Raw genomic sequence first — 27185 nt, 5'->3', positions numbered from 1 at the left:
CCACTGCTTCAGAGTCCAATGGCGGCGAGTTTTACACCACTCCATCCGAAGCTTGGCATTGCGGATGGTGATCTTAGGCTTGTGTGCGTGCGGCCATGGAAACCCATTTCACGAAGCTCCTGACGAACAGTTCTTGTGCCGACGTTGCTTCCAGAGGCAGTTTGGAACTCGCTAGGGAGTGTTGCAACTAGAGTTGCATATTTTAGGTAATATTCAGAGGTCAAAACTTACCGTGTGAATTAACGGGAATATATGGGAATGAATATTAATACCATTTAAGATGTTTTTTTTGCATTGGATATATTTACCATATCATATGGAGACATAAACCTTTCACCTTATAAGTAGACAATTGCAAATGATTAAATCCTTCCAATAGAAATCTTAAAAAACAATTTAGTTACGAATTGAACTTCAATTAAAATGATTTGACTCTTCACATGGGATGATTTTATTTAAAATATATATATTTATATTTTTTACCTTTAAATAGGCAAGTCCGTTAAGAACAAATTCTTATTTTCTATGACGGCCTAGGAACAGTGGGTTAACTGCCTTGTTCAGGGGCAGAACGACAGATTTTTACCTTGTCAGCTCAGGGATTCGATATTGCAACTTCTCGGTTACTAGTCCAACGCTCTAACCACTAGGCTACCTGCCGCCCCGATTTCACTGAATAACAAGCCTCGAACCCAGGGTCTCTGGGAGGCAGCTGAGGAGGCAGCTGTGGCATGTATGGGCTTCATGCAGAAGTCTAAGCTTTTTGATGTATTTCAGAACTGCAGTTTCCAGTGAAGTGGGCAGGGCAGTACAGATTTCTTCTCTTACATCTGCAAGCAGAGTCTGAGCATCAGCCAGGATGGCATGGTCTCCCTCAATCCATGCAATGGCTACTGCTATAGGTATTTTTTTTTAAATGAAATAATCTCCAAAATATCGTTATATATAGCCTACTCGCTGTGGATGACTATTTCAGCACCGTTTCACGCTGCTCTGAGTCGAGCATGGAGAAACTAACAAGTTCAATTATATTCCATGATATTCTTAAGATGTGTGTTGACTGAATATAACCTGTTGGGGCTAGGGGGCAGCATTTTCACTTTTGGATGAAAGGCGTGCCCAGAGTAAACTGCCTCCTACTCTTTCCCAGATGGGAATATAAGCATATTATTACTACTGGTGGATAGAAAACACCCTGAAGTTTCTAAAACGGTTTGAATTATGTCTGTGAGTATAACAGAACTCATATGGCAGACAAAAACATGAGAAGAAATCCAAACAGGAAGTGAGAACTCGATTTTGAAAACAGTGCCATTTGATGTCCATTTTAGATATGGATGTGCATGCACTTCTAGGGCTTCCACAAGATGTCACTGTCTTTTGATTCTGGTTGTATGATTCTACTATAAAGGAGGGGCTCATAATAGCTCTTTGAGTGAGCGGTCTGGCAGAAAGCCTCGGTCTCATTGCGCGCGGTCACGAGAGAGTGTTCTTCCGTTCCAATGCATTTCTTCAGACAATTAAATTCTCCGGTTGGAACCTTATTGCTGGTTAATGTTTAAAACATCCTAAATATGGATTGCATACGTCATTTGACTTGTTTCTACGACCTGTAACAGAACTTTGAGTTTTTGTCTGGAGGAATTGCTCGTGCTTTTTGAGGATTGAATGCTGGGCTGAACAAGCTATCAACAAGTGGCTAAATGATGGGCTTTATGGAAGTTTATGAAACAAATCAGTCCTTTATTGTCAAACTGGGATTCCTGGAACTGCCTTCTGATGAAGATATTCAAAAGGTAAGTGAATATTTAGTGTTTTTTGTAGCTTCTGTTGACGCCAAAATGGCGGCTATTTCTTTGGGTTCTGAGCGCCGTTCTCAGATTATTATTTTCCGTAAAGTTTTTTTGAAATCAGACACAGCGGTTGCATAGATACATTTATCTTTAATTCTGTGAATAACACTTGCATCATTTATCAATGTTTTTTGTGAGTATTTCTGCAAAATCACCAGATGTTTTGGAATCAAAACATTACTGCACGTAACACGCCAATGTAAACTGAATTTTTTTATATATATGCACATTATCGAACAAAACACACAATACATGTATAACATGATGTCCTATGAGTGTCATCCGATGGAGATAATCAAAGGTTAGTGATTCATTTTATCTATATTTCTGCTTTTGTGACTATCCTTGGCTGTGAAAAATGTCTGTGTGTGTTTTTGAATGTGGTGGTGATCTAACATAAATATATGTTGTGTTTTCGCTGTAAAACATTTTAGAAATCGGATGCGATGGGTAGATTAACAAGATGTTTATCTTTCATTTGCTGTATTGGACTTGTTAATGTGTGAAAGTTAAATATTTCTAAAGAATATTATGGCCTTTATTCAGATTAAATCGCCAACTTTCATTTTTTTAAAAATGAAATAATCTCCAAAATATCGTTTTTTTTGTCTACCCGCTGTGGACGACTATTTCAGCACCGTTTCGCGCCGCTCTGAGTAGAGCATGGAGAAACTAACATGTTCAATTATATTTTTAAGATATATGTGTTGACTGAATATAAGCAAGTGATGTCTGCTAAAAAATCAAGTTGATGGCACAGTCATATAGCCTTGGCACCTACATAAATCTGCGTGTGGGTGACCTCCTGCAACTGCAAAATGTTGGATAAAGCATATACTGTACAGAACTGTATTTCTTCAGCATCTTTATGCTTTCGTTAATAAAATAATGATATAAATACATTCAAAATGCAGATGTTTATTTCATTATGGATCCATAACAAATTACTATGGGAATAAATATCACTGAATGACAGAAATATTAGAACAAAGTAGGCTAATGAAGGTAAACAAATGGTTGCTTACTGGAGAATACTCTTTCAAACACACACGGTCACGTTGTGCATCACCATTATGGCTATTAGCAGGTAGCAGGACAATAGACTTGCCTAGGAGGTGGGTAGGGGGAAAATTCTATCGTCAAATGTAAAACTTAAGTTAGGTTTGCTATATCACAACCGACCGTGATAGGTTACAATTTCAGTTTAGTCGACCAGTAAAGACAAAAATAATAATACAACAAAAAGTATTATTATTAATCACATCCAACTGTGATTGGGAGTCCCATAGGGCGGCGACACAATTGGCCCAGCGTTTCTCTCCCTCTAAAAACGGAAATACATGTTTTGGCCTTTACAAATACTATTATGGCATTATTCAGATTACAAATCGCTCGCTTTTGTTTTTTTGAAAACAAAATCATCTCCAAAATATCGTTATATATATTATCAAGTTGATGGCACAGTCCTATAGCCCGGCACCTACATTAAGCTTAGTCACTCACTCATCCACTGCTTTGGATCAAAATAAATAAGTACCAACATTCTTAGTCTTTAATAAAGAAATGTTTTGGTTATCCTGACCTGGACACCATGTTCAGTAATATAATAGCCCATTATGGGCTGTTAGCAGGACAATATACCTTAACTTCTTGACGCTACCCATCCCTTTAGCGGGATCATTTTCGTCAGCAACCGCTGAATAGCACAGTCAAATAATATTACAAAAAAATATTCATGAAATCACAAGTGCAATATTGCAAAACACAGTTTAGCCTTTTGTTAATTCACCTCTCGTCTTAGATTTTGAAATGATGCTTTACAGCGAAAGCAAGCCAAGCATTTGTGTAAGTTTATCAATAGCATAACATAGCATTATGTACACTAAGCATTAAGTAGCTAGGTCATGAAAATCAGAAAAGCAATCAAATTAATCGTTTACCTTTGATGATCTTCGGATCTTTTCACTCACGAGACTCCAAGTTACACAACAAATGTTCCTTTTGTTCCATAAAGATTATTTTTATACCCAAAATACCTCCGTTTGTTTGTCGCGTTATGTTCAGAAATCCACAGGAAAGAGCGGTCACGACGTATATTCCAAATAATATCCATAATGTCCACAGAAACATGTCAAACGTTTTTTATAATCAATCCTCAGGTTGTTTTTAAATTATATATTCGATAATATATCAAATGGGTGTGTAGGTTTTTCAAAAACACTAGGAGAAACAATGGCCGCCTTACTCTGTAGTGCAAAACTCACTCTGAGAGCCCCCACCTATCCACTTATGCAATGTGATCTTTCACGCTCATTTTTCAAAATAAAAGCCTGAAACTATGTCTAAAGACTGTTGACACCTTAGGGAAGCCATAGAAAAAGGAATCTGGTTGATATCCCTATAAAATGGAGGATAGGCATGCATAGGAACAGAGAGGTTTCAAAATAAGAGGCACTTCCTGATTGGATTTTCCTCAGGTTTTCACCTGCAATATCAGTTCTGTTATACTCACAGACAATATTTTGACAGTTTTGAAAACTTTAAAGTGTTTTCTATCCTAATATGACAATTGTATGCATATTATAGTTTCTGGGGCTGAGAAATAGTCAGTTTCAAATGAGTACATTGGAGCCAAAAACAAAAATACTGCCCCCTACACGCAAAAGGTTAACCAACACCTCTCTTTATTTTGATACATTGTGGATGGACCCATATGTAATTATTGGCGGCAACATGAGTCTCACTAGTGTTTAGTAATGTGCTGTTAAAAGCAGTGTAGGTCTTATTTATTTAAAGAGCATATTGAAGCAATAGGATTTGATGCAATAGTCAATACTCACTATGGTCAACTATTTTAGCAAGCATGGGGACTGGTCTTGAAAAATCCATTAGATTTTTATTTTCACTGAATCCGTTTAGGTATTGGTTAGACTACAATTATACAATTAGGGTGTGGAAATGTTATGCTCTTAGTACTGTAGCCTACTCCCGACCGTCACGTTGTATAGCACCATATTTTCCGTTCCATCTAAAAACTCAACGGACACTGAAAGCTTAACGAAATGTATTCTTCCCAGAGGGTCAATACAGCTGCACTCAGACAAAGACATTTTCACACAAGCACTGATATTTAACTGTTCCTCATAGGCCGAGTCTCCTCCTACACATATGTACAAACACCATTCTTTACTGCTAGGCAGGACACTAAGTGATACAGGCCTCCTAAAGCCCAAAATACAACACACAACACAGCCAAGCCACAGCACACAGACATGCACTACCAAACCTCAACACCAGGGACAGCAAACACCACACAGCACAGCGTAAGCTACTACACACACACAACTACCACACGTGCACAACTATCAGCTCCCGGTTTAAGTCCTCTCTAACCACATATCCAGCAGTGTTTCCCCTGTATGACAGACTGAGACACTCCCTTAAAAGGATAGTGTACGATTTTGAAAATTAAAAGCAGTGTAGCACCTATTTCTCAATGCCAGGAACCCATATAATAGTAACTTAGAGCACCCCAAGAAAACATTAACAAATGTCAAACTCCTAAATCAATTAGAATATTTTAACGTTATTCTAAAAGTTGGGTTTAAGATTCTCTCCAAATCAGCTCTAACTTCGGAAACAATCCCACAACGCCCTGCGGTCAGCGTCATACGGTGAATGAAAAACTTCTTAAAAGTGGGATAAATTTGTGTAAATGAGGTGGGCGCATTGGGAGTCTACTCATCAATCTGTGGGGCGCATTTCTTCCCTGAGAACTTCCACGGTTATCAACAATGGAAAGAGGACTTCAGAAGTTGCTGTCCCTACAATTAACGTGACTTCTAACGCATCTCAAACAGTCAGCAGAGACTGCAAGCAGATACTGCAAGCATTATCACTGGCATGGAGGTGAACCAGGTAAATGAAAAAGCTAGCTAGCTTGCTACCTCTATGCTAACGTTAGCTAGTTATAGAGCTACTGCATTTAGCTAATGTCTTCCATCTAAATAACACTTATAAAACAAACCAAATGTAAAATGTCTGCCAGCTGTTGGTAGCCAACTGCTGATGCTGTCATATTTTTATTCTAACCTTTATTTAACTAGGCAAGTCAGTTAAGAACAAATTCTTATTTACAGGGGACAGTGGGTTAACTGCCTTTTTCAAGGGCGGAACGACACATTTTTACCTTGCCGGCTCATGGATTCGATCCAGCAACCTTTCGGTTACTGGCCCAACGCTTTAACCACTAGGCTACCTGCCGCCCCATAGATAGGCTTGTACTATGGGAAAGAGTCATTTTCAAGGTGTTTCTGGGATGCGGTAATTCGGTCGTTCTGTGGCAGTTTTTTTTATATAGCCTGCCAAGTGCGGGCTAAACTGAAATGTGACTCTTCGGCCATGAATCCATTTGCGGATCGGGTGGCATTTCGGGTGAAGCCACAGAGCCATGTTTTCTTTGGCGGGGTGAATTGTGGATTTTGGTCTGTGGAAAAGTGTATTTTTGAATCTTACGATCAATGTGGTCACAGTTGCTTCTTGTTGAAAAGGCAGCTGATAACTTTCGCTTGCTATAGCTAGCTATCCTCCACCATTTCGGAATACATTCATGGATTTTTTTTTCTAGCTGGCAAAATAAGCGAGCTAGATTTTGTTTGTGTACTGCCATATGTTGATAACATAGCTAAGTTTGACACTGGTATGGGCTAGTAAATATCCTAAATCTCGCTAGTTAGATGCAAGCTGAAACTGGGGAGAGAGAGAATTCACTTTGTCACTTTCAGGGGTGTGAATATTTATATAAAGTAGATTTCTATTTAATTTTCAATAAATGTATTAACATTTCTTAAAACATGTTTTCACTTTGTCATTATGGGGTATTGTACTTAAATGGGTGAGAAAAAAAAAACATTTAATCAATTCTGAATTAAGGCTATAACACAACATGTGGAATAAGTCAAGGAGAATGAATACTTTCTGAAGACACTGAAAATATCAGATGAAGTCCATTATTTGCTACCTGGACTGGCCCTACCTGGCCCTTTTTCTACTTACGCATGCACCCAAATCCTCACCAGAGAGGATACCTGACATGACACTTTCCTGACGTGATGATCCACTGTCGTGCAGAGTAAGAGATGTGATCAAGTTACACTTGAAATTCACTATTGTTTGCCAGTGAAATATCTTATAACTTTAACTATCTTCAGCTCAGGGCTCCAGCTATGCATTTGCTCACTTGCTAGCCGGTGGCTAGCCAGCAATATCTCTCTTCTTCTATTTTAGCCCAGAATTTCAAGTGTAACTTGAGCCCTGCTGTCTAATATTTGTTTCTGCAGCAAACCATTTGTGATAGTTGTAAAACTTTATGAGCTGGGGTGTCTGTCCTTGCATTAGTTTCTGTTCGCTTGCGCTTCTTAGCATTTAGCTAGCATCCGCTATGGGAATTCGCTAGTACTTTGTTAGCGTTACTATTATTATTACTTTTGGAGAAAAAAAAGCACCCCCTTCTGTGCACTGCCAGCAATACCGTAAAACCCAGTTTGGTACAGTAATAGTAATTAGGTATGAAAATTAGGATTGGGAGGTATCCAGGTTAACTCTAGCTGTCTAACACACTGATCCCATGATGTGTGACACACCCCTCACCCACTGGGTGAGCGGGTCATGTCATAAACATGATCGAACTAGCCTGGAAACTACAGTGCAACATGTAATACAACATGTGTTTTCCTATAGCCAGGACGGTGCGTTCTTGTGGAACTCACCGGGGTTGTGTATGCGGTCAAGCAGCTTGACCGAGCGGGTGCTGACCACGCCCCCGACGTGAACCAAGAAGCCAGGGGGGAAACAGGTCAACGTGAAGATGGGGAACTCCTGAAAAGATACAAATGGGGTCAGTTACAATAAAAGTCAGGAGTCAGGGTTCAAACCTGTCTCCAGGACATCTGTTTACTTGGGAAACAGTTGAATTAAGGATTGGCATGCTCAACCTTGTCTTCTTCAAACAATAACATGCAGGGTTGTAAGGGCATAAGATAGAAGAGAAAAACCCATACTGACTTATAGTCTCTGTCCACACATATATACAGTGCCTTCGGAAAGTATTCTGACCCCTTGACTTTCTCACATTTTGTTAGGTTACAGCCTTATTCTAAAATTAGTTTTTTTACTAATCAATCTACACACAATAACCCAAAATGACAAAGCAAAAACAGGTTTTTAGAAATGTCTTAAAAATTACATCAACATAAGTACTCAGACCCTTTACTCAGTACTTGCTGAAGCACCTTTGGCAGTGATTACCACCTTGAGTCTTCTTGGGTATGACACTACAAGCATGGCACAACTGTATTTGGGGAGTTTCTCCCATTCTTCTCTGCAGATCTTCTCATGTTCTGTCAGATTGGATGGGTAGCATTGCTGCACAGCTATTTTCAGGTCTCTCCAAAGATGTTCGATCGGGTTCAAGTCCGGGTTTTGGCTGGGCCACTCAGACTTGTCCCGAAGTCACTCCTGCGTTGTCTTGGCTGTGTGCTCAGGGTTGTTGTCCTGTTGGAAGGTGAACCTTCACCCCAGTCTGAGGTCCTGAGCAGGTTTTCATCAAGGATCTCTGTATTTTGCTATGTTCATCTTTCCCTCGATCCTGACTAGTCTCCCAGTCCCTGCCGCTGAAAGACATCCCCACAGCATGATACTCCCATCACCATGTTCCACCGTAGAGATGCCAGGTTTCCTCCAGACGTGACGCTTGGAATTCAGGCCAAAGAATTCAATCTTGGTTTCATCAGACCAGCGAATCTTGTTTCTCATGGTCTGAGAATATTTAGATTCCTTTTGGCAAACTCCAAGTGGGATGTCATGTGCCTTTTACTGAAGAGTGTCTTCCATCTGGCCACTCTACCATAATGGCCTGATTTGGTGGAGTGCTGCAGAGATGGTTGTCCTGAAAGATTTTTCCATCTCCCTCGAGGAACGCCAGAACTCTTTCAGAGTGACTTTTGCATTCTTGGTCACCTCCCTGACCAAGGCCCTCCTCCCCCGATTGCTCTGTTTGGCCGGGCGGCCAGCTCTAGGAAGAGTCTTCGTTGTTCCAAGCTTCTTCCACTTAAGAATTATGGTGGCCACTGTCTTCTTGGGGACCTTCAATGCTGCAGAAATGTTTTGGTACCCTTCACCAGATCAGTGCAGACACAATCCTGTCTCGGGGCTCTATAGACAATTCCTACGACCTCATGGCTTGGTTTTTGCTCTGACATGCACTGTCAACTGTGGGACCTTATATAGACAGATGTGTGCCTTTACAAATCATGTCCAATCAATTGATTGGGGGAGGTGAACAAGAACCAGATGGTCACTCTGACAGAGCTCCAGAGTTCCTCTGTGGAGATGGGAGAACCTTCCAGAAGGACAACCATTGATGCTGCACTCCACCAAACAGGAATTTATGGTAGAGTGGCCAGACGGAAGCCACTCCTCAGTAAAAGGCACGACAGCCTGCTTGGACTTTGCCAAAAGACATCTAAAGGACTCTCAATGGGAGAAACTCCAAAATACAGGTGTGCCAAGCTTGTAGTGTTATACCCAAGAAGACTTGAGGCTACAATCATTGCCAAAGGTGCTTCAACAAAGTACTGAGTAAAGGTTCTGAATACTTATGCAAATATAAATATTTTTTCATATGTTTGCAAAATAAATCTAAAAAACAGTTTTTGCTTCGTCATTATGGGGTAAATGTGTGTAGATTGATTAAGTAAAAAAGAATACATTTCAGAATCAGGCTGTAACGTAACAAAATGTGGAAAAAGTCAAGGTGTCTGAATAGTTTCCGAATGCACTGTAAGGAGAGGAAACCACTGTAAACTGTTGAGAAGCAGCCCAACTAAAGACTAAAACCCCTGAGCAGAACTCAGGCAGGAAAGAGGTTTGATAGAAGCATCCGGAATAAACACTGTGTGTGTGTGTGTCGTACCCTGGTGTTTACAAATATACCAGAGGGTGAGGCTCCCTGAGAGGAAGGAGTGGTCAAGAAGATGGAGACGGAACATTATTCACTAACATAATCATACTTCACCCTCACAAACTCTTCACAATTCACCCTTTCACACAGCAAAATGCAGTGCGGTGTGTGTCCGGTGTGTGTGCTTACCCTCTGCTCCAGAGCTGATTGGGTATGTTGTCTGAGGAGGGTCTTCAGAGGCCCAGCCTCTTTTCCAACGCTGCCCCCACTCCCCATCCCTGATAGGACGAGAGAACAACACTTCACCAATCACATCGCTTCATCACAGAAAGCTGGCATTCGTCGACAACCACAAGTATGTAAGTAGCCTTGCAAGAGCCTTAGCTTGTGCGAGCTGGAACACCGACAACCATGCAAATTCCTACTAAGCTAATATAAGCTAATATCATATATCACATAGCATTTATCATACACCTTTGCAAATGACAACATTCCCATAAATCTACCTGTGAGGATAGAGAACATTCACATAGCTGCTTTATTATCCCCTCTGTACACTACTGCATACTACACCACCATAGAGACTTGCAAATGGGGGTGATTGTGGGGGGGGCTGGACATGCCTTAAACCACACATTGGGGTAGAAAAACATGGGAAGGGGGTCACTCCAGGGCAGTTAGTATCGGGGCCAGAGACCAGCAAGGATGGACATTTCACCCAAGGTTAAGTGGGGTAAAGTTCGAGAGGAGCACATTTATGGCTGTTAGAGGTTGTAGATGCAGTTTGTAAAAGGTGTTTTAGTGCTTCATGACTTCTGAACTCTGTGCCCTACCAGAGACTATAATAAAGGCTATTTAGCTATTTAAGTGTAACAAGTGTTATAAGGGGTGTTGTTGGGCTTCATGACTCCTGCAGGGTGTTATAGTGTTAAAGACAGTTATAGACCTTCATGACCGTCCTACCGGAGGCCGCCAGCATCAGCTCTTCACTGAATGATACAGTCTTTCTCAACACAGACCCCTCTGATTGGACAGAGGGGAGAGGGGGTGGGGTGTAGGCTCTGAGGGCAGACCCAATGCTGCACAGGATTAACCCAGAGGAAGGAAGGGACGGGGAATCGAAGGAGAGGGTGGGGGAACTGGGACAGAGGAAGACCCCAGGACTAGACACAAACCTCTCTGCAGAGAAAGAGGTGAAGAGAGAGAGAAAGAGAGAGAGGCAGGAGGTAGGGAGACAGAAAACAAGGAGAAAACAAGAAGACAGCAAGAAAAGCAGAAAAGAAAGACAGTGGAGGAGAGTCACATGATTTGAAATCTGACAGGGGGAAAAAAGGGAAATAAAACTCCTTTAGGAAGAAGGGAGTTGGGGAAGAGAGGAAGTGAGGGGGATCAAAGGTTGTATTTCCACCAGTAAGGGGAGCCATGTCCTGTCCTAGGGGAAGTGTGGGTTATTATGTGGTGAACACCAGAACTAATGGTCAACAGCTGCTGTCAGTGTGATTCTAACAAAATTACTTGAAATAAATCAATAAAACAATGAACTGGGATAGCAAAATAAACAACACAGTGAGTTTCAGAGTGGGGATGAGGAAAGGTGCAGAGAGGGGAGGAGAGGGTGAGGAGGCTGGTGAGGTCTTACCAATCCTGGGCGTCAGACTGAGGTCTGTGTCTGAGGAGGAGGACTGGCGACTGCATGGCTTGGATGGAGAGAAGGGAGGAGGAGAGGAGGAAGGAAGGGTTCTGAGAGGCGTGGGGGGGCCGGAGAGGGAATGGGGGGGGTCCTCACTGAACACGGGCCTGCCAGGAGAACACACACACCCATCAGTCAGTGGGGGTGTGGTGTGGAGAGATGCTTTGCTGATAGATGTATGTGAAGTGTGTGGAGTGCAAATTACTTGGCCGCGGAACAGAAAGCCAAGCACATGAAGCATAAGCACAGCGTTTCCCTTAGATTAATTTAGCGGTGTGGGGGGGCACTGCTGCTAAAGCATTGCCACCACTCCAAAACATCTGACTAAAATAGGTGCTTCAACAAAGTACTTAGTAAAGGGTCTGAATTAATTGTCATCATTACAAATATATATATATATATATATATATATATATATATATATATATATATATATATATATATATATATATATATATATATATATATATATATATAAAAAATATATTTCAAAAAAATATATATATATAAAAAAAAAATATATATATTTTTTTTTAAATGTAAAAATGTAAAAAATTAAAATAAAATTTAAAAATCGTCCGATTAATCGGTATCCGTTTTTTTTGGTCCTCGAAATATCGGTATTGAAAAACCATAAATCGGTCGATCTCTAGTCTGAATACTTATGTAAATGTGATTTCAGTTTTTTTTAAATTAAAAAATACATTTAAAAAAGTTTTTGCTCAGCCATTATGGAGTATTGTGTAGATTGATGGGGGGAAACTATTTAATCTATTTTTAAAATAAGGCTGTAATGTAACAAAATGTGGAAAGAGTCAAGGGGTCTGAATAGTTAACTAACCTAAATGCACTGTATATTTTGTACCCGTCCAAAGTTTGGACACACCTACTCAATTAAGGGTTTTTCTAAATGGACTATTTCTACATTGTAGAACACTAATGAAGACATCAAAACCATGAAATAACACATATGGAATCATGTAGTACCAAAAATGTGTTAAACAAAACAAAATATATTTTTAATTTGAGATTCTTCAAAGTAGCCACCCTTAGCCTTGACAGCTTTGAACACTTGGCATTCTCTCAAGCAGCCTCATGAGGTAGTCAACTGGAATGCATGGATTTTTACAAATTATCTTTGAAAGACAGGGTCCTAAAAAGAGACATTTCTTTTCTTGCTGAGATTACTAAAAGGACACCAATTATAAGAAGAGACTGGGTTGGGCAAAGAAACATGAGCAATATGGACATGAGATCAGTGGAAATCTGTCCTCTGGTCCGAAAAATCTCAAATTTGGACTTCGGGTTCCAACCGCCGTGCCTTGGTGAGACAGAGTAGGTGAACGGAAGATCTCCGCATGTGTGTATCCCACTGTAATGCATGGGGGGGAGGAGGTGTGATGGTGCTTTGCTGGTGACACTGTTTGTGATTTATTTAGAATTCAAGGCACACTTAACCAGCATGGCTACCACTGCATTCTGCAGCAATACGCCATCCCATCTGGTATGTGCTTAGTGGGACTACCATTTGTTTTCAACAGGACAATGACCCAACACACCTCCAGGCTGTGTAAGGGAAATTTGACCAAGAAGGAGAGTGATGGAGTGCTGCATCAGATGACCTGGCCTCCACAATCATCCGATCTCAACCCAATTGAGATGGTTTGGAATGAGTGACAAGGGAAAACATATGTGGGAACTCCTTCAAGACTGTGGGAAAAGCATTCCAGGTGAAGCTGGTTGAAAGAATGCCAAGTGTGTGAATATATATATATATTTTTTAATTTAGCCTTTATTTAACCTAGACAGGTCAATTCTTATTTACAATGATGGCCTACCCCGGCCAAACCCAGACGACGCTGGGCCAATTCTGCACCCCCCCCTATGGGGCTCCCAATCCCGGCTGGTGGTGATACAGCCTGGATCAAGGCAAAGGGTGGCTACTTTGAAGAATCTAAAATATATTTTGATTTGTTTAAAACTTTTTTGGTGACTACATGACTCCATACGTGTTATTTCACTGTTTTGATGTCTCCACTATTATTCTACAATATAGAAAATAGTTTTAAAAAATATTTTAAAAAAAACCTTGAATGGGTAGAAGGTGTGTACAAACTTTTGAATCTGTTTTGAATCTGTTTTGAATATATATATATATATAATTTATTTTAAAAATGGGGGGTGTAAACTTTTCAGTGTAAACTTAAATGACTAAAACCAGATAAGGCAAATAGAAACCAGAAATGGATGATGTTGAGAGATAGATGGGAGGTGTTGAATGGAGCTAAAGGGTGGGACTAATCACAAGATAAACATTGTAAAACATATGGGATCTGTAAAATGTATATAGGTTAGGAACTTTTGTGAAATAGCACAGTTAAATAGAAATCAAACTGGATGGAAATAGAGGAAGTACTAAAAACAAACAAGAGAGAACTATTGTAAAGTAGACTGTGTCTGTAAAATGTGTATAAGATGTATAAATTGAAAGCAGAAGTGAAAGCAGAAGTGAAAGCAGGTAAAAGCAGAAGTGTTTATTAGTTTACTCCAATTGGGGGGGAATCGGTGGTAGGGTTTGCGGGTAATAATAATAAAGGTATAGTCTTTAAAAAGTATGTATGTCTATATAGGTATGTGTATGTATGCATGTGTGTATGGATATATATTTACCAGAAAAAATATATGGGGGATTGGAAATGATGCAGACAATTACATTGATGGAAGCAACATTATTTCTGCAATATTAAGCTAATCCACCCCTTAGGAAAAAAAAAAGAAAAAAAAAAAAAAAAAAAAAAAAAAAAAAAAAAAAAACTGCTAACCTATGTGTATGAAACCAATCAAATTTGATGACTGGTAATATAGATATACCCTGACGAAGACAGCTTGGCTGTCGAAACGGTAATTAAATTTTGCGGCTCTCTTTAATTTTCAAGTTTTCTATTCCGCTAGCCAGCACCTCATCTTAATAGGTGTGCGTTACTTTTTCTTCTGCATGGGATTATAGATATACCTGTTGGTAAAAAAAATAATTTTAAAAACGTAGGGGCGTGGATCAGAAAACCAGTCAGTATCTGGTTTGACCACCATTTGCCTCATGCAGTGCGACACATTTCCTTCACATAGAGTTGATCAGGTTGTTGATTGTGGCCTGTGGAATGTTGTCCCACTCCTCTTCAATGGCTGTGCAAAGTTGCTGTATATTGACGGGAACTGGAACACGCCATCGTTCGAGTTGATCCAGAGCATCCCAAACATGCTCAATGCTTGCCCATAGCATAACCCCACCGCCACCATGGGGCATTCTGTTCACATCAGCAAACCGCTCACCCACACAACGGTATAGTTGAAACCGGGATTCAGTTGCCAGTTGCCATTGAAGCATTTGCCCACTGAAGTCTGTTACGATGCCGAACTGCAGTTGGGTCAAGACCATGGTGAGGAGGAAAAGCACGCAGATGAGCTTCCCTGAGACTGCTTTTGACAGTTTGTGCAGAAATTCTTTAGTTGTACAAATCCACAATTTCATCAACTGTCCAGGTGGGTGGTCTCAGACGATCCAACTGGTGAAGAAGCAGGATGTAGAGGTCCTGGGCTAGTTACACTTGGTCTACGGAGGCCAGTTGGATGTACTGCCAAATTCTCTAAAACGAACATCCAATTCTCTGGCAACAGCTCTGGTGGACATTCCTGCAGTGAACATGCCATAATACGCTCCCTCAAAACTTTAGACATCTGTGGCGTTGTGTGACAAAACTAAACATTTTAGAGTGGCCTTTTATTGTCCCAAGCTCAAGGTTCACCTGTGTAATGAGCATGCCGTTTAATCAGTTTCTTGATATTCCAAACCTTTCAGGTGGATGGATTGTCTTGGCAAAGGAGAATTGCTCACTAACAGGGATGTATACAAATTGGTGCACAAAATGTGAGAGAAATAAGCTTTTTGTGCATATGGAACATTTCTGTGATCTTTTGTTTCAGCTGATGAAACACGGGACCAACACTTTACATGTAGCGTTGATATTTTTTTCCCTCCTTTTTTCCCCCAATTCTTTTATATTTTTTATCCAATTGGTTGTTACAGTCTTGTCTCATCGCTGCAACTCCCATACGGACTCAGGAGAGGCGAATGTCGAGAGCCGTGCGTCTTCCGAAACACAACCCAACCAAGCCGCACTGCTCTTGACACAATGCCCACTTAACCTGGAAGCCAGCCGCACCAATGTGTCGGAGGAAACACTGTGCACCTGGCGACCGTGTCAGCGAGCTCTGCGCCCGGTCCGCCACAGGAGTCGCTAGTGCGCGATGGGACAAGGACATCCATGCCGGCCAAACCCTCCCCTAGTTAATTGTGCCCCGGCCCATGGGTCTCCCGGTCACGTCCGGCTGCGACAGAGCCTGGATTCGAACCCAGAATCTCTAGTGGCACAGCTAGCACTGTGATGCAGTGCCTTAGACCACTGCACCACTCGGGAGGCCTCATTGATATTTTTGTTCAGTATATTTATTTATATATAAGATTATCTTTCATAACTAACAGTCAGGGAGAAACTAAATTTCCAAATGTACATGGCATGGGGCCCCCCATTGATTTAGTTATAATGTTTAATGACTCAGCATAAGAACACTGCATAAGCCATGGCAAAATGTGTAGAATTGCAGGAAATCTGCTTTAAAACAGCAACAGTTTGTCTCTGCGACCAAGAGGGCTTCTAAAATCTTGGGTCGGAGACCGCACCATTGGCCACTCCCACTAACACACTTTCACAACACCCACAATTTAAGCACCATTTTGATCCAGAAAAAAACTTTACCACCACTGCTGAAAAAAATCCTAAGGGAAACACTGGTAAACAGAAACACAGATACTGTATATCCAACTGAGGAGGAAAGCACGGCAGAAACACACACAACATGGGCCATACCAACACAACACCAAAGGAATGAGCAGTTTCTTGTAGTGGAATTTTCAATTCACCTCCAGAATAGACTGAATTGAAATGGAATTGAGCACAACAGGCTTCTGAGTGAATGCGCCTTGGAGACAAATAAAGTTGACTAAACTAAAACTGGACTAAGACGGGTGCTGAGGAAAGGTGGAAGGGATGGATCTGCTTGGGTGGGTATCTAATGTACAACAGTGGGCGTGGCTCTGCCTGTAGGGGCTCTGTGATTGGCTGAGGGCGACACAGGAAGAGTTTGGGGCTGTAGATGTCACCATCTTCTCATCTAATGGCAAGGAAGAAGGGGTTCTCCTTGTAACTTTTTTTTTTAGGAAGGGGGTGGTAATTATCTATCGTTTCTCTGACCCTTGCTCTGGCTTTCCCTTTCCACCCCCCTTCACCTCTGTCTCCTTACCTCTCTTTAATAATCTCTCCCTCCCTCTCTGTGTACCAGTGAAGACCCATGTAGGAACACAGAGGTTCTGGGACAATATTTCTCTCCCTCAATCCCCTTCTCTCTCTCGCTCTCTCACTCTGAACCAGTAACGATCAGCCTTCCTCTTTCCCTCCCTCCTTCACTCACTCTCCCACTTTTTCTCTGTCCGTACCAGTGAAGACCAGAGTAGGGACAGAGACAGAGAAGTTCTGGGAGTGGGACAGTCTCTGAGAGCTGCAGGTTGAGTGGACAGGGCTGTTGTGGGTGGAGCGACATCCGTGGGCCAGGGGAGACCTGAACCATTCACCACGCAGAGACGGACAGAGTGGACGAATCCAAACGCACACAGCAAGAGAAGAGCCAATCCGTGTGCAGCAAAGGTAGAGAAGAAGAGAAACACAACACACCACAACATTGCAGCAAAGAAAAATAGAGTACAACAAAAGACAAGACAAAATATGAGGTTCTCTACCCCCTCCTTTTACATTTTAACATGCACCTACATGCTGTAGCTAAAGAAAATGCTTGCATCGGGCACCCACCCTACCTCCTTTCATCCCTCCCTCCATCCATTCCCTTTTCCATTCCTCTCTGACCGTGCACTAGCAGTAACAAGCTCACGCACAGCCCTCAGACATATAACTCATCTAGAACTCGAGAGAGAGAGGCTGTACAGGGAGGGGGGCTGTGTGTATGTCCCAGATAAGGAATGTAGCCATGTCACATGATTATAATACACAAACACTAGGGCAGGGCAATACAGCCAAAATATCATATCACAATATTTTTTCCCAATTTATTTTATGGTATGACTGTATTTTATGTTTTTTAATAATAAAATAACTTTATATGCTTGATGAGTGGTTAATGACATTAGGGTGGCAACACAAATGAAGTGATTTCAATGGGGCTTTCTCCACTCTGTTTTATACTGTTAAATCCAACTTCAAACTAGAAAACATTTAATTTCAGCATTTCCACACTGTGCCATGCAATGCAGCATGATACAGGCAAAGAATCTAGGCCTAGTTAATTGGTGAACTGTTGGAATCATGGAAATATAATTATTATTCTAATTAAATAGTTGGAATATAGTGGGAAGCACAATGAGTACATAGTTGTTTGAACGAATGAATAAGCCAGGGAGGAATTATTGACAGATGACCATAATTGTAATGTTACATTACATGGTTTCTTACCTCATGTATAGCAAGCTAGCTAACATATTTATGCTTTGCCTATTCTTCTTTCATTTAGAATACACCGTTGCACAAACAACATGCTTGCTCTGAGTACATTTAGCAAGCTAGCTAGCCAACTAACTTGTGATTAGCATTAGCGGCTAACTTCCTAAGAAATTACAAACTAGCAGACAGTAAGATACACAAACTAATAGTTTACTTATAGAACACTTGTGGAAAGTAGCATGTCACCAACATCTTGTTGCATCTATCTGACCATGCAGACTGAACAGCAAAAAAGTGCTTGTGACTCAGTGGTCAAACAACTGCTCTTTCCTTGTGTGACAGGGGTCAGGGCTTGGCTTGGAAAGCGGCACACAGCTGGACGATAGGAGAAAGACAACTCAAGTAGCAAACAGAGCAAACTATAAAAACTGACATTACAAGCCCCAGATTTCCCTATCACGTTTAACAACACAAGTATTGAAATACCATTATAGTAAAATACAGTATACCACCCAGCCCTAAAATAGACCAAAAATGTTGAGAGCCCCAAAAACACAAACAGGAGTCAGTACAATGGCAGGAGACAGATACTCTCTCTCTCTCCCTCTCTCTCTCGCATGCACACACAGGCTCCATGTTCATGCGATTACTCAATACTCACTCTTTGCTGTCCTTGGAAGGAGAGTTGCAGGCATTGGATGTGGGGGCGGTGTTGGGGAGTGTGTGTGTGTTGGTGTGTGTGGTAGTGTTGGGAGCCGTCCCAGGGCTGAGTTTGTCCAGAGTGCAGGCGGTGCCGATGGCTCGGACCACCAGACCTGACTCTCCCTCCAGATCAAAGCACTGCAGGTACCCCACCACCGCATTACCACCCATCTCCAACACTTTCAGACCTATCTTCCTCTGCAGCTCACCTACACAAAACACAGAAGAAGAGAAGGTTTCATTTAATGGAGTGGCTGAGATTCTGGATTTTCTGGAAACCTGATTTGCCGTGGCTAAGGATACAGAGATTTCTGTTCTTGCACAGGATTTTTTTAATTTGCTGATGCTCAGTGCTCCGCTGCCGCTTCCCTGTCCTTGACCGGCAATGAACGCCTTTGTCTGGGGTAGCCCGTCAAACTTCCATGCTTCAGTTGGCTACTAAGCATAAGTGCAATTCCATGGTCCTTTTTCAAGAGGGGAGTTGGGCTACATGTTGTACACAAAAAATATGAACATGTTCGTACAAACTCGCAGATTGTTTTTTGCCTCAATGCAAAACTCAAGTGGGGAGTTACCATGCAGCTATCTAGACAGCATATCAAACACAAGAAAGACAGACGCGCAGTCTAGTTATGTTTTAATCAACATTGCAAACATTGGCTAAGCAGGATACAGACAGGCAGTCAAAGTAGAGGTGTTATTTTTCAGCAACTCTGACTAATGGATACAACACGGAAGCAACTTCAAAGATTAGCCTACATCATCACACAAAACTCAGATTGTTTTTGCTCCAAAGCAATGTGTAGGGACTGTGTCCTGCTTGTGCACCTGTAATATCCATTACAACAGTCGGAAGGTTGTAGCCTTCATAACGGCCTTGAATGTTCCCTGGGTTTTGATGTAATATGTATAGGGGTAAGGTGACTAAGCATCAGGACATATGATAAACAGAGTAGCAGCAGTGTATATGATGATTGTACATGAGTGTGTGTAGAGTCAGTATAAATGTGTAAGCATCTTATGTGAGAGCATCAGGAGTGTATGCGTGCGTGAGTGAGTTGTAGAGTCATGAGAGTTTGCATAGAGACACTAACACACAAGTGTCAACGCCAATAATCAGTGTAACCATTTAGTTAAATTTTTAGCAGTCTTATGGCTTGGGGATGTTCAGGAGCCTGTTTGGTGTCAGACTTGATCCACCGGTAACGCTTGCCTTGCGGAGGCAGAGTAACAGTCTATGACTTGGGTGGCTGGAGTCGTTAACGATTTTCCAGGCCTTCCTTTCACACCGCTTGGTATAGAGGTCCTGGATGGCAGGGAACTCGGCCCTGGGCTGTACTGGGCTGTCCGCAACACCCTCTGTAGAGCCATGCGGTCGAGGGTGGTGGCGTTGCCATAACAATTAGTGATCCAGCCAATCAAGATGCTCTCAATGGTGCAGCTCAAGGTACACCTCAATAGTGCAGCATAATGCTTCCACCACCATGCATCACCATAGGGATGGTGCCAGGTTTTCTCCAGACGTAACGCTTAGCATTCAGGCCAAAGAGTTCAACCTTTGTTTCATCAGACCAGAGAATCGTTTAGGTGCCTTTTGGCAAACTCCAAGCAGGCCGTCATGTGCATTCTACTGAGGAGTGGCTTCCGTCTGGCCACTCTACCACAAAGGTCTGATCGGTGTAGTGCTGCAGAGATGGTTGTCCTTCTGGAAGATGTGTGACTTTCCAAATCATGTCCAATCAATTGAATTTACCACAAGTAGACTCCAAGTTGTAGGATAATCAATGGAAACAGGATTTTAAATAAATTAGCAAAGTTCAAAAAACATGTTTTCACTTGGGCATTGTGGGGTATTATGTGTAGATGGATGAGAAAATATAATCTATTTTGAATTCAGGCTGTAACAACAAAATGTGGAATAAGCAAAGGGGTATGAAAACTTTCTGAAGACACGAAAATATCCTCAAATATAAGGGTGAAACTCCTGTACTGACGCCTCATAAAACATTTGATCTCATTTCCAAAATGCTGGAGTATAGAGACCAATTAAACATTTTCACTTCACTGAACAAATAAAAACATAGGGGAGTGTATATATAGAGTGTTTGATAGTGGTGTTATGTACCAGACATGAGAGAGATGAGTCTCTGTCGGGCCTCGTTTGAAGCTCTGGGGGTTCTGATGCGGTCAATCCACTGGTACTCTGGGTCCTCGTTCACCACCAGCTCCTCAACAAAGCCATGGACCAGCGCCACGCGGTAACACCTCGGGATGGACGTTGCTAACACACAGAGACGTGCATAAACACACACATTATCGTAATTTCTTGTGACTAGACCTCATCTCTACTATAGTACAGCCACATAGCGAACCAGACTCACTGCAGAAGAATTTGACACCACAAGAGGACTGTCTGAAGCGGTTCAGGTCATTGAAGAGGTCCACCTTCACCAGAACATTAATCTCCCCTCTGATACCTGCAAGAGAGGAGATTAACAGAAACATTACTACCGGTCAGAAACAGCACTTAACCCTAGAAACCCCAACTCTTCAATAACTCGTTACTGTCCCCTCTGACACCAGGAAGACAGGAACTACATCATCATGACCCAACAGACACAGTTAAAGAACAGCTTTTAGTAATGCAGCAGAGAGCAACAACATGCATTTACAGGCTGTTACACAGAGAACACGGTGTGTTCCTTTAGAGGCCTGGCTCTATATCTAACAAGTCCCACTGTAGCCATGCACCTTTTGATGGGGAAGTATATGACTGACATCATTAGTGTCAGATGGGGTACTAAATAACAGACTCCATGTATAGCATGGTAGATAGTCAAATGTAATGATCTTGTAGAATTCCCTGTGATTACTTTTTGACTTTTGATTTAAATGAAACTTTCCACACAAGCTTTTCTAAATTTTTTATGTATAAGCTTTTAAATTATATCAAACTCATCTGTAAAAATGTTCCAGTTTTGAAGAACTGGATGTCTCATGGTATGGTGGGGTGTGCAAAATGGGTCAACTTAGAGCACCTCCATCTTCTGAATGTTTTGGCAATGAGGTGAAAAAAGTCACTTTCTGACCATGGACAAATACATCAAAAAGTGATAGTCAAAAAGTGTCTGAAATCAAATAGAAAGACCCTATAAAAAACGCACCGTGTATAGTGTCGTAGATGGGTAACCATCCAGAAATGACAGTAGCAGCCTCGCAGGAGAGCAGAGGGTCGATGTCAATGTAGACCTTCCCTATTGCATCGTTGGCACTGTAAGTGTCATGGTCCAACACTGTGATTTGTAACGGCTCATCCTGCAAGTCCTCATCATCCACCTACAGGAAGGGTGACAAAGTTGAGGAAACAAGGATACAGGACTATCATGTTGACTGTAGCATATTTACACTGTAATCCAATGCCATTCACAAATACCTCCTGCAACTAATTTCATAGAGAATAAGTCAAGAAGCCATATCCAGACATTTTACCTCAAATTTGAACCACTCTGAGTTCCACTGTGGGTTAAGTGACTTGGGGAAGACGTCCGTTTTGAAAGTTGTGTTGCCAAACTTGACCTGTAAGAACATCAATGAAGAACACCACAAGGCTAGGACTGCAGCACTGGAACACAGTGTATACTGTACGTGTTGAAATGGTTGTAGGATTACGTTGACCTGATGTTTTTCAGGATGCTCACCTCTACAAAGGCATCAGTGAGGTCGCTGGCTCTGTCCATGACAGGTAAGTGGCGCCCTGCCACAATCTTAGCTTTCAGCTTCCCCGGCATGATTCAGCTTTGTCTTAACCTGCAGATGCAATAATTCAAAGGTAAATCATTTCAATATTATAATGCCTAAATAAGAGGTTGTCTGCACTCTTAAGATACTTATTACTGAAGTGTCTGTTCCAGGTGCGTAGGAGTCAAAATAAGAATACTGGAAGATATGGAGACCTGCTCACTGTCGAAGAAATGTTTAAATCCTTTCATTTATGCACTATGATTTGATGGGCACCAAGATGTTTTAATAAACATCTTTATTTTGTATTCAAGCCTCAATTTAAAATGAAAAAATAATACAACAGTGCACGGGTCTCCATCTTTCCATTATTACAATGCCAACACGTGTACTGTTTACCTGTATTCATCAGACCATGATAAAATATGAATTCATTAATGAGCTAACAAACCTAAGGTCACACTGCAGTTGTGCTGCTAAGAATGCTGACAGTTCTGTTTGGCCCTGACATGGGCACGTGGTCAGGTGACATAGGTTGCTGACATTTAAAGAGTAGGAATAACTCTAAAAATAGAAAAGTGAGGAGTAAAGAAGTCTCGAGTTATTGCACACCTGAGGTAGAGTACCTTACAATAAGGTGCAGACCACACTATCTACATATCCTCCAGTATTCTTATTTTGTATATTATTCGTAGCCGTCTATTTACCACCACAGACCGATGCTGGCACTAAGATCACACTCAACCAACTCTATAAGGCCATAAGCAAACAAGAAAATGCTCATCCAGAAGTGGCGCTCCTAGTGGCCGGGGACTGTAATGCAGGCACATTTAAATCAGTTTTACCAGCATGTCACATGTACAACCAGAGGGGGAAAAAAAACTCTAGACCACCTTTACTCCACACATAGATATGCATACAAAGCTCTCCCCCGCTCTCCATTTGGCAAATCTAACCATAATTCTATCCTCCTGATTCCTGTTCACAAGCTAAAACAGGAAATACCAGTGACTCTCACAATACAGAAGTGGTCAGATGACATGGATGCTATGCTACAGGACTGTTTTGCTAGCACAGACTGGAAAATGTTCCCGGGATTCATCCAATGGCATTGATGAGTATACCACCTCAGTCATCGGCTTCATCAATAAGTGCAACGACGACGTCGTCCCCTCAGTGACCGTATGTACATATCCCAAACAGAAGCCATGGATTACAGGCAACATCTGCAACGAGCTAAAGGCTAGAGTTGCCGCTTTCAAGGAGTGAGACACCAATCTGGAAGCTTATAAGAAATCCTCAGACGAACCATAAAACAAGCAAAGTGTCAATACAGTATTAAGATTGAATCCTACTACACCAGCTCTGACGTTCGTCGGATATGGCAGGGCTTGAAAACTATTATGGACTACAAAGGGAAAGCCAGACGCGAACTGCCCAGTGACGCGAGCCTACCAGACAAGCTAAATTCCTATTATGCTCGCTTCGAGGCAAGCAACACTGAAGCATGCACGAGAGCACCAGCTGTTCTGGACGACTGTGTGATAACGCTCTCAGTAGCCGATGTGATCAAGACCTTTAAACAGGTCAACATTCACAAAGCCACGTGGCCAGACAGATTACCAGGACGTGCACTCCAAGCATGTGCTGACCAACTGGCAAGTGTCTTCACTGAAATTTTTAACCTCTCCCTGACCGAGTCTGTAATACCTACTTCTTTCAAGCAGACCACCATAGTCACTGTGCCCAAGGAAGTGAATGTAATCTGCCTAAATGGTTACCACCCTGTAGCACTCACATAGGTAGCCATGAAGTGCTTTGAAAGGCTGGTCATGAATTACATCAACAGCACCCTCTCTGATAGGCTAGACCCACACCAATTCTCATTCCACCCCAACAGATCCACAGATGACGTAATCTCAATTGCACTCCACACTGCCCTTTCCCACCTGGACAAAAGGAACATGCTGTTCATTGACTACAGCTCAGCGTTCAACACCATAGTGCCCAGGAAGCACATCACTAGGATAAGGACCCTGCAACTCATATATATATATATATTTTTTTTTTTATATATAATGACAATTACAGCAATACTGAATGAACACTTATTTTAACTTACAGTAATAGAATACATAAATAAAATCAATTTAGTCTCAAATAAATAATGTAACATGTTCAATTTGGTTAAAATAATGCAAAAACACAGTGTTGGAGAATAAAGTAAAAGTGCAATATCTGCCATGTAAAACAGCTAACGTTTAAGTTCCTTGCTCAGAACATATGAAAGCTGGTGGTTCCTTTTAACATGAGTCTTCAATATTCCCAGTTAAGAAGTTTTAGGTTGTAGTTACTAGAGGTCGACCGATTAATCAGAATGGCTGATTAATTAGGGCCGATTTCAAGTTTACATAATCAGATGTTTTTTTTTTTTTACACCTTTAATCTTTATTTAACTAGGCAAGTCAGTTAAGAACACAATGACGGCCTAGGAACGAGGCAGAACGACACATTTTTACCTTGTCAGCTCGGGGGATCCAATCTTGCAACCTTACAGTTAACTAGTCCAACGCTCTAACCACCTGCCTCACGAGGAGCCTGCCTGTTACGCAAATGCAGTAAGCCAAGGTAAGTTGCTAGCTAGCATTAAACTTATCTTATAAAAAAAAAAATCAATCAACAACTGTCGGTTCTCCAATGTGTACTTAACCATAAACATCAATGCCTTTCTTAAAATCAATACACAAGTATATATTTTTAAACCTGCCTATTTAGCTAAAAGAAATTATATATATATATATATACACACACACACACACACTTTTTATTTATTTGTTTTTTAAAATCGGCACCGGCTTTTTTTTGTCCTCCAATAATCGGTATTGGCGTTGAAAAATCATAATCGGTCGACCTCTAGTAGTTACTATAGGAATTATGACTGACTATTTCTCTCTAGACCATTTGTATTTCATATAGTTTTGACTATTGGATGTTCTTACAGTATTGCCAGCCTAATCTCAGGAGTTGATAGGCTTGAAGTCAAACAGCGCTGTGCTTCAAGCATTGCGAAGAGCTGCTGGCAAATGCAGGAAAGTGCTGTTTGAACAAATGCTTACGAGCCTGCTCCTGCTATCACCGCTCAGTCAGACTGCTCTCTCAAATATCAAATCATAGACTTAATTATAATATAATAAAACACACAGAAATACAAGCCTTATGTCATTAATTTGGTCAAATCCGGAAACTATCATTTCGAAAACCAAACGTTTATTTTTTCAGTGAAATACGGAACCGTTCCATATTGTATCGAACAAGCGGCAACCCTAAGTCTAAATAATGCTGTTACATTGCACAACCTTCAATGTTATGTCATAATTATGTAAACTTAAGGGAAATTAATTATGGTCTTTGTTAGGCTTAAATGGTCTTCACACAGTTCGAAACTAACCAGGCGGCCCAAAGTGCTGCATATACCCTGACTCTGCTTGCACTGAACGCAAGAGAAGTGACACAATTTTGGCATGAGTCCCCAGATCTTCAGAAAATGTAGCTGCACCATCAACAGCATCCTGACCGCATCACTGCCTGGTATGGCAACTGCAGTGAAGTGAAGTAGTGTCCCCATTGAGTGACAGAACACTGAGCCAATCAAGGAGCAACTAGAAAACATTACCAACCCCTTCGCTCAGTATTTTCCGCTGGCTCCCCCACAGAAATCACCTGCCTGACTCAAGAAAGCAAAAAAAAGAGACCATGTTTGTATGCAGCTTTATTAACTCAATGCCCTAAATAGGGTGAAAAATTCCCTAAATAATGCACATTTTTCAATGATTACTTCAAACTATGGCAAGCAGCTGGGACATATGGTAATATTATGAAACTGGGCTCCATGGTGGATGCAATTAACTAGTTTTTAATCAGGAAAAAAACGCACACATATGTGTCCAGCCCACCAGTAGCTAGCTACAAGTTAGCTAGCGTTATGGCATTGCAGTTGACAGTGACATGCGTAGATAGCCATTTCTGTGCGACCGGGTCGCCCCACAAAATTGACATCTGTTAAAAACAGCATAGGTATCTAACATATTAAGCAAGTTGGCTAGCTATGTCATTAGACGTCAGAGTGTCGTTACCAGGACTATGACTTACGAGAAAGTTGGGGACCCAGTAGCGTTTTTTCAGCTGGACATTGTTGACAGCCCGCGCGCCTGACCTCCGCCTCTCTCCCAAACATGACAGAAAGGTTATCCTCTCAAAGACCGGGTAGATGTAGCTAATATTCACTATTCGACGCTATATGACAATTCACTGCTACAACTGGATTACTTCTGTTAAAATGATAATTAGCTAAGCTAATAAAAAATACACATTGCTGTTAGCGTCCGGACTGTACGAATGGAAAATGCTAGCGTCTCGTCATTAACACTAAAAAGTAGTTCCGGGGCACGGCGTTTCGGAATTTTTCACAATAAAAGTCCACTATTCATATTGCCAAAGTAAAAGTGCAGTTGGGATTACTCACTAGGGCAGGGGTATTCAACTCTTACCCTCGAGATCCGGAGCCTACTGGTTGTCTGTTCTACCTGATAATTAATTGTACACACAGGGGCGCATTTAGTGATTTGGACGCCCCATTCAGAGGCAAGTCTGTAACAGTGTTTGAGGATTATTTTAAT

The 27185-nt window shown here is 41.5% G+C and overlaps 1 protein-coding gene across 10 annotated transcripts in view; it reads right to left on the bottom strand.

The window, feature by feature from the left end:
• The window catches only part of LOC112245125 (C2 domain-containing protein 5), a 43020-nt gene extending 16074 nt beyond the window's left edge, over positions 1 to 26946 (bottom strand). For 8 of the 10 annotated variants that reach the window (XR_002952687.2, XM_024413106.2, XM_024413108.2 and 5 more), the window contains exons 1-11: positions 26659 to 26946; positions 22470 to 22578; positions 22261 to 22347; positions 21936 to 22107; positions 21153 to 21248; positions 20897 to 21052; positions 18731 to 18980; positions 11453 to 11610; positions 10777 to 10992; positions 10003 to 10091; positions 7622 to 7730 (exon numbers count right to left, since the gene is read on the bottom strand). Coding sequence is in view for 9 of the 10 variants with exons in the window: in XM_024413106.2 (XP_024268874.1) it covers positions 7622 to 7730; positions 10003 to 10091; positions 10777 to 10992; positions 11453 to 11610; positions 18731 to 18980; positions 20897 to 21052; positions 21153 to 21248; positions 21936 to 22107; positions 22261 to 22347; positions 22470 to 22559 (1423 nt within the window). In the remaining variant the exon portion in view is untranslated. The remainder of the gene's footprint in view (positions 1 to 7621; positions 7731 to 10002; positions 10092 to 10776; positions 10993 to 11452; positions 11611 to 18730; positions 18981 to 20896; positions 21053 to 21152; positions 21249 to 21935; positions 22108 to 22260; positions 22348 to 22469; positions 22579 to 26658) is intronic. The other 2 variants (XM_024413113.2, XM_024413114.2) reach the window with 1 other exon arrangement.
• Positions 26947 to 27185: the final 239 nt, after the last annotated feature.

The sequence above is a fragment of the Oncorhynchus tshawytscha genome, linkage group LG06 (genome assembly GCF_018296145.1).
Source record: "Oncorhynchus tshawytscha isolate Ot180627B linkage group LG06, Otsh_v2.0, whole genome shotgun sequence".
In the NCBI taxonomy this organism is placed as follows: Eukaryota; Metazoa; Chordata; class Actinopteri; order Salmoniformes; family Salmonidae; genus Oncorhynchus; species Oncorhynchus tshawytscha.
This window is presented reverse-complemented; position numbering and strand designations above follow the sequence as displayed.